The following is a 6,799-nucleotide window of genomic DNA, read 5'->3' as shown; positions in this document are numbered from 1 at the left end:
GATATTAAAGGGAGGGGGGAGTGAGGGGGGAGAGTGGGATTAGACTGGGTGGGGTATTAAAGGGAGGGGGGAGTGAGGGGGGAGAGTGGGATTAGACTGGGTGGGATATTAAAGGGAGCGGGGAGTGAGGGGGGAGAGTGGGATTAGACTGGGTGGGATATTAAAGGGAGGGGGGGGAGGGGGGGGGGGGGGGGAGAGTGGGATTAGACTGGGTGGGATATTAAAGGGAGTGAGGGGGGAGAGTGGGATTAGACTGGGTGGGATATTAAAGGGAGGGGGGAGTGGGGGGGGAGGAGTGTGGGATTAGACTGGGTGGGATATTAAAGGGAGGGGGGAGTGAGGGGGGAGAGTGGGATTAGAAAGGGACCAACAGTTTCATAAATAAACTTATGCCAGAACAGAAAGTCCCTCAGCAATCCCTCAAAATAAATCTCAAATCTTTTGACAGAGGGGCCAGACACATGAAAACACATCTGAACACCGTCTCAAAAGGCAGCAATAGCGATCAAAGTCTGACTCAATTCCTAACATGGCGCATTCCCTGGAAAACTGTAACCTCAGCTCAAGATTAGAGTGCGAACATTTGTCAGTCAGTGTGCCCCTCCTAAAACACTGCTCCAGTCATCATGGGATTTTTGGACTCATTTAAAAAAAAGGTACATTCATTTCCCCAAAATATGAAAAAAATATTGCTGAAGGTCAGAATCTTCCCATCGCACCGAGACATCCCTGGACAAGTGCTTCCCCCACCCCCAAGACCCTACTTTTACAAACGTTCCTTCAATCCAGACTGTGAATCCCTCCGGAGTTCCTGTAGACCTGCAGAGTTTAAAAATAAACACCTGGTCAGACACTGTGCCCCAGGGGAGCACGGTTTGGCTAATAACACACACCTCATCACTGCTCAGCCCCAGATTCCCCCCAACACACTGGGGGAACAGTGTAGAGTGAGCTTTACTCTGTATCTAACCCCGTGCTGTCCCTGTCCCTGGGAGTGTTTGTTCGGGGTGGGGGTGGAAAAGCAGTGTAGAGGGAGCTTTACTCTGTATCTAACCCTGTGCTGTCCCTGGGAGTGTTTGATGAGGGACAGTGTAGAGGGAGCTTTACTCTGTATCTAACCCTGTACTGTCCCTGTCCCTGGGAGTGTTTGATGGGGGGGAACAGTGTAGAGTGAGCTTTACTCTGTATCTAACCCCATGCTGTCCCTGTCCCTGCGATCGGGGGACAGTGTAGAGGGAGCTTTAACTCTGTATCTAACCCCGTGCTGTCCCTGTCCCTGGGAGTATTTGATGGGGGGGGGGGGGGGGGGACAGTGTAGAGGGAGCTTTACCCTGTATCTAACCCCATGCTGTCCCTGTCCTGGGAGGTGGTGGGGACAGTGTAGATGGAGCTTTACTCTGTATCTAACCCCGTGCTGTCTCTGGAAGTGTTTGATGGGGGTGGGGGGGGACAGTGTTAGGGTCGGTGTTGAGGGAGCTGTCCCGTCACCCCTCTCCCCAGGTGATGGAGCTGGGTTCCATACGCCCCCTACCTGCATGGCCCGGTAAATCCACTGCTGGTAGCGGGTGACACGACTGTAAACACCAGGTTTGTTTGCCATGGCACAGCCCGTACCCCAACTCACAATCCCACACAGGCGCCATCGCGTTCGATTGGAGAGAGTGTCCTCACAGACCAGGGGGCCACCGCTATCACCCTGTGAGGGTGGAGGGGGAACACAGAGAGAGAGTGACAGACAGGGAGACAGAGACACACACACACACACACACACACATCGGGGTGAGAGACAGAGAGTGGGGAAAGGGGACCGAAGAATGGGAACACATTGATCAGATGAGTAAAGGAATGTCAACATGCTCACAGTATTTCCATTTCATTAACAGGCACCAGTGTTTGAAACTCATTCCCTGAGGGAGTGCCGCACTGTCGGAGGGTCAGTGCCGAGGGAGTGCCGCACTGTCGGAGGGTCAGTGCCGAGGGAGTGCCGCACTGTCGGAGGGTCATCTGCCCCTTCGTGGTGGGCTGGTGGGTGTGTAGTGAGCAGCGAAAACCCACGTCCAGGATTTGGAAGCCGTCAGGTGGGGCGTGGGTTGGGAAGAGGCTTCCCATGGATGACATCTTCCCCTCGACCAGGAGGAAGGAAACGGGCTGCCCCCGGTCACTCGCGCACGTCGCAGGGCGTGGGATCTTGCTATGCACCATTTGGGTGCCAGGGTGCTTGTATCGCAACGTGGCCCCCACCTTCGAAACAGCAAACAGCCGGGTTTCGAAGGTGGGGGGAGCCCCATGTGGTGGGGAGCGTGGTCCCTGGGGAGGGGTGCGGTGTTCCACGCGATGGGTAAGATTTCTCACTGACCTGGCAAGCGTCAATCCCTCCCTCGCTGTACCCAGCGCAGAACATGCTCGTGGTGATCTGGTTGTGGTAATAGCCAGGACTGTTACACTGACTGTTGGTCATAATGGGGACCTTAGCTTCCTGAAGGATGTCAGACTGATAGCCTGGGGGGGCAGAAAAACAAATACCGAGCGAACCAGCCCGGGACCGCAGGGTCAGACTGGGCAATCACATCAAAGCACAATCTCCCCAATCCCCCAAATTCCCAAGGTGGGGAATCCTAAAGCGAGTCACTCCCCTCCTGACTCCCCTCAAAGCCTGTCCCACCATCCACAAGACGCAAGTCATTGATCTGAAACTCAGTTGGACAAACACACACAGAGTGGGTAATATCCAGGCCTGTGCTGGTAAGTAGCAAGTAATATTCAGGCCACACAAACGCCAGGATGTGACCATCTCCAATAAGAGACACTCTAATCATTGAACGTCACAGGGACAATGTTGTTCCTGTTTCTGAATTCCCCCCCCACTCCCAACATCCGGGGAATTACCATCGACCAGAAACCCACCAGGACCCACCACCTCAACCCAGCGGCTCCAAGAGCAGGTCAGAGGCTGGGAATCCTGCAGCGAGTAACTCCCCTCCTGACTCCCCCCAAAGCCTGTCCCCCCCCATCGACAAGGCCCAAGGCAGGAGGGGGGAGGGAATACTCCCCACTTGCTCCTGGGTGGGGGCAGCTCCAACAACACTCGAGAAGCTCCACACCATCCAGGGACAAAGCAGCCCCCGGCCCCACACCCACAAACATCCCCTCCCTCCCCCCCACCCCCCCTCAGTAACAGCAGTGTGTACCGTCCCCTCCCTCCCCCCCCTCAGTAACAGCAGTGTGTACCCCCCCCTCAGTAACAGCAGTGTTGTACCAGCTACAAGACCCACTGCAGAAACTCACCAAAGACCCTCAGGCAGCACCTTCCAAACCCACGGCCCCTTCCATCTGGAAGGACAAGGGGCAGCAGGTACATGGGAACCCCACCCCCCCAAGGAAGGGGCAGCAGGTACATGGGAACACTTCCTGCTGTTATGCAGTGTTTCGGGAGTCTTTGTGGGATGGGTTTTTGGATTTATCCGTGAGGCCAGAGTTATACACTTGTCTCAGTGTCAGAGCCAGACAGCATGGAAACAGACCCTTCGGCCCATTGATGCCATGCCAACCCTAATCCCCAAACTAACCCAGTCCCCCTGCCTGCTCCTGGCCCGTCTCCCTCCAACCCTTCCCTGTCCATGTTCGTATCCAAATCCCTTTTAAACGTTGTAACTGTCCCCCTCCCCCCCTCCCACTTCCTCTGGCAGCTCATCCCACACACGGACCACCCTCTGGGGAAAACAGTTGCCCCTTAGGTCCCTTTTATATCTTTCCCCTCTCCCCCTAAACCTATGTCCCTCTAGTTCTGGACTCCCCCACCCCAGGGAAAAGACCTTGTCTGTTTACCCTCTCCATGCCCCTCATGATTTTATAAACCTCTATAAGGTCACCCCCTCAGCCTCCGACGCTCCAGGGAAAACAGCCCCAGCCTGTTCAGCCTCTCCCTGTAGCTCAGACCCTCCAACCCTGGCAACATCCTTGTCAATCTTTTCTGAACCCTTTCAAGTTTCACAACATCTTTCCGATAGGAAGGAGACCAGAATTGCACCCAATATTCCAACAGCGGCCTAACCAATGTCCTGTACAGCCGCAACATGACCCTCCCAACTCCTGTACTCAATACTCTGACCAATAAAGGAAAGCATACCAAACGCCGCCTTCACTATCCTATGTGGTGCTGAAAGAGCACAGTCAGTCAGGCAGCATCCGAGGAGCAGGAGAGTTAACGTTTCGAAAATATGCTGTTCATCCCTGATAAAGGGTTTATGCTAAAAGCATCAAATCTCCTGCCCCTCGGATACTGCCTGACCTGCTGTGCTTTTCCAGCAACACACTCTCGACTCTGATCTCTAGCATCTGCAGCCCTCACCTTCCCCCGATTTACTGCCTATGACTCCACTTTCAAGGAACTACCCTGGACAGTCTTTTCTGAACCCTCTCCGGGTTTAATAACCTCCTTTATGAAATCGGAATTCCCCGAAAATCCCAGCTTCCAAACCCGACAACACTGGGAGGATGGTCTCCTATGGGAGACATGTGCACTGCATTGTGTGCTCACCAACAGAACAGGTATTGGTTAGCACTACTGCCTCCCAGTGCCAGGGTCCCCGGTTCGATCCCACCCTCGGGTGACTGTGTGGAGTTTACACATTATCCGCGTGTCTGTGTGGGTTTCCTCCCACAGTTAGGGTGGGATTGGCCATGGGAAATTGTCCCATAGTGCCCTGGGATGTGCAGGTTAGGGTGGATTGGCCATGGGAAATTGTCCCATAGTGCCCAGGGATGTGCAGGTTAGGGTGGATTGGCCATGGGAAATTGTCCCATAGTGCCCAGGGATGTGCAGGTTAGGGTGGATTGGCCATGGGAAATTGTCCCATAGTGCCCCAGGGATGTGCAGGTTCGGGTGGGTTGGCCATGGGAAATTGTCCCATAGTGCCCTGGGATGTGCAGGTTAGGGTGGATTGGCCATGGGAAATTGTCCCATAGTGCCCAGGGATGTGCAGGTTAGGGTGGATTGGCCATGGGAAATTGTCCCATAGTGCCCAGGGATGTGCAGGTTAGGGTGGATTGGCCATGGGAAATTGTCCCATAGTGCCCAGGGATGTGCAGGTTCGGGTGGGTTGGCCATGGGAAATTGTCCCATAGTGCCCTGGGATGTGCAGGTTAGGGTGGATTGGCCATGGGAAATTGTCCCATAGTGCCCAGGGATGTGCAGGTTAGGGTGGATTGGCCATGGGAAATTGTCCCATAGTGTTAGGTGCATTAGTCAGGGTAAATATAGGGTAGGGGAATAGGCCTGGGAAGGTCAGTGTGGCCTTGTAGGGCTGAAGGGCCTGTTTCCACACTGTAGGGAACCTATTCTGATGTATTACCAGGAGGGAGAAGGAACTAAAGCAACGTACCATAATATTCAGTGTTACCCCACCCCGTGACGCTACACAACGTCCCATCAATGAGCCTCTGTCCAATGGCAGGGAGACATAATGGCTGGATGTAGTCTAGAGAGAAAACACAATTAACAAAGGGTAATGAGTTTGGTGAAGATTTCTCGCTCAGGATGAGGCTCTGGGTGTAGGTTTTCTCAGTGAGCTGCAAGGTTCATTTTCAGACGTTTCGCCACCATACTCGGTAACATCTTCAGTGAGCCTCCGGATGAGGCACTGGTGGTGTAGCCCGCTTTCTCTTTGGGTGTTTAGGTGTCCTTGGGTTGATGATGTCATTGCCTGTTCTTTTTCTCAGGGGGTGGTAAATGGGGTCCAAGTCAATGTGTATGTTGGTAGAGTTCCGGTTGGAATGTCATGCTTCTAGGAATTCTCATGCGTGTCTCTCTCTGGCTTGTCCTAGGATGGATGTGTTGTCCCAGTCGAAGTGGTGCCCTTCCTTATTGGTATGTGAGGACCCTAGTGAGAGAGGGTCGTGTCGTTTTGTGGCTGGTTGGTGTTCATGTATCCTGGGGGCTAGTTTTCGGCCTGTTTGTCCAATACACAGTATTTTCTAAATGACGCTAGTTTTGCTCGATGTCTGTATAGGGTCTTTCAAGTTCGTTAGCTGCTGTTTTAGTGTGTTGGTGGGTCTCAGACCCCTTGGCATCATGGTAACCCACCAACACCAAAACAGCAGCTAATGAACTTGTAAGACCCTATACAGACAATGAGCAAAGCTAGCGTCATTTATAAAATACCACGCAATGACTGTAACAAACACTCCATTGGACAAACAGGCAGAAAACTAGCCACCAGGGTACATGGACACCAACCAGCCACAAAACAACATGACCCACTCTCACTAGTTTCCTCACATATGGATTTGGGGGGAAGAAAGAAAGAAAGAAAGAAAGAAAGAAAGAAAGAAAGAAAGAAAGAAAGAAAGAGAGAGAGAGAAGAAAGAAAGAAAGAAAGAGAGAAAGAGAGAAAGAAAGAAAGAAAGAGAGGGAGAAAGAAAGAAAGAAAGAAAGAGAGGGAGAAAGAAAGAAAGAAAGAGAGAGAGGGAGAAAGAAAGAGAGAAAAAGAAAGAGAGAGAGAAAGAGAGAGAGAAAGAGAGGGAGAAAGAAAGAGAGAAAAAGAAAGAGAGAAAAAGAAAGAGAGAGAGAGAAGAGAGAGAGAAAGAGAGAGAGAGAAAGAGAGAGAGAAAGAGAGATTGGATTGGCCATGGGAAATTGTCCTGTAGTGCCCAGGGGTGTGCAGGTTAGGTGCATTAGTCAGGGGTAAATGTAGGATAGGGGAAATGGGTCTGGGTGGGTTACAATTTGGACAGTTGGGCCGAATGGCTTGTTTCCAGACTGTGGGAATTCTATGTATTCCACATCCCTCCCCACACTCCA

General features: G+C 52.4%; 1 protein-coding gene across 1 annotated transcript in view; it reads right to left on the bottom strand.

The window, feature by feature from the left end:
- Positions 1-239: 239 nt before the first annotated feature.
- hpn (hepsin) overlaps positions 240-6,799 on the bottom strand; it is a 33,532-nt gene continuing 26,972 nt past the window's right edge. Inside the window, exons 10-13 of the mRNA XM_060822227.1 lie at positions 5,382-5,477; positions 2,357-2,499; positions 1,532-1,696; positions 240-819 (exon numbers count right to left, since the gene is read on the bottom strand). Coding sequence (XP_060678210.1) covers positions 781-819; positions 1,532-1,696; positions 2,357-2,499; positions 5,382-5,477 — 443 coding nt within the window. The 3' untranslated portion in view covers positions 240-780. The remainder of the gene's footprint in view (positions 820-1,531; positions 1,697-2,356; positions 2,500-5,381; positions 5,478-6,799) is intronic.

Source organism: Hemiscyllium ocellatum (genome assembly GCF_020745735.1).
Source record: "Hemiscyllium ocellatum isolate sHemOce1 chromosome 38 unlocalized genomic scaffold, sHemOce1.pat.X.cur. SUPER_38_unloc_5, whole genome shotgun sequence".
Lineage (NCBI taxonomy): Eukaryota > Metazoa > Chordata > Chondrichthyes > Orectolobiformes > Hemiscylliidae > Hemiscyllium > Hemiscyllium ocellatum.
Note: the sequence above shows the minus strand (reverse complement) of the source record. Positions and strands in the feature narration are given on the sequence as shown.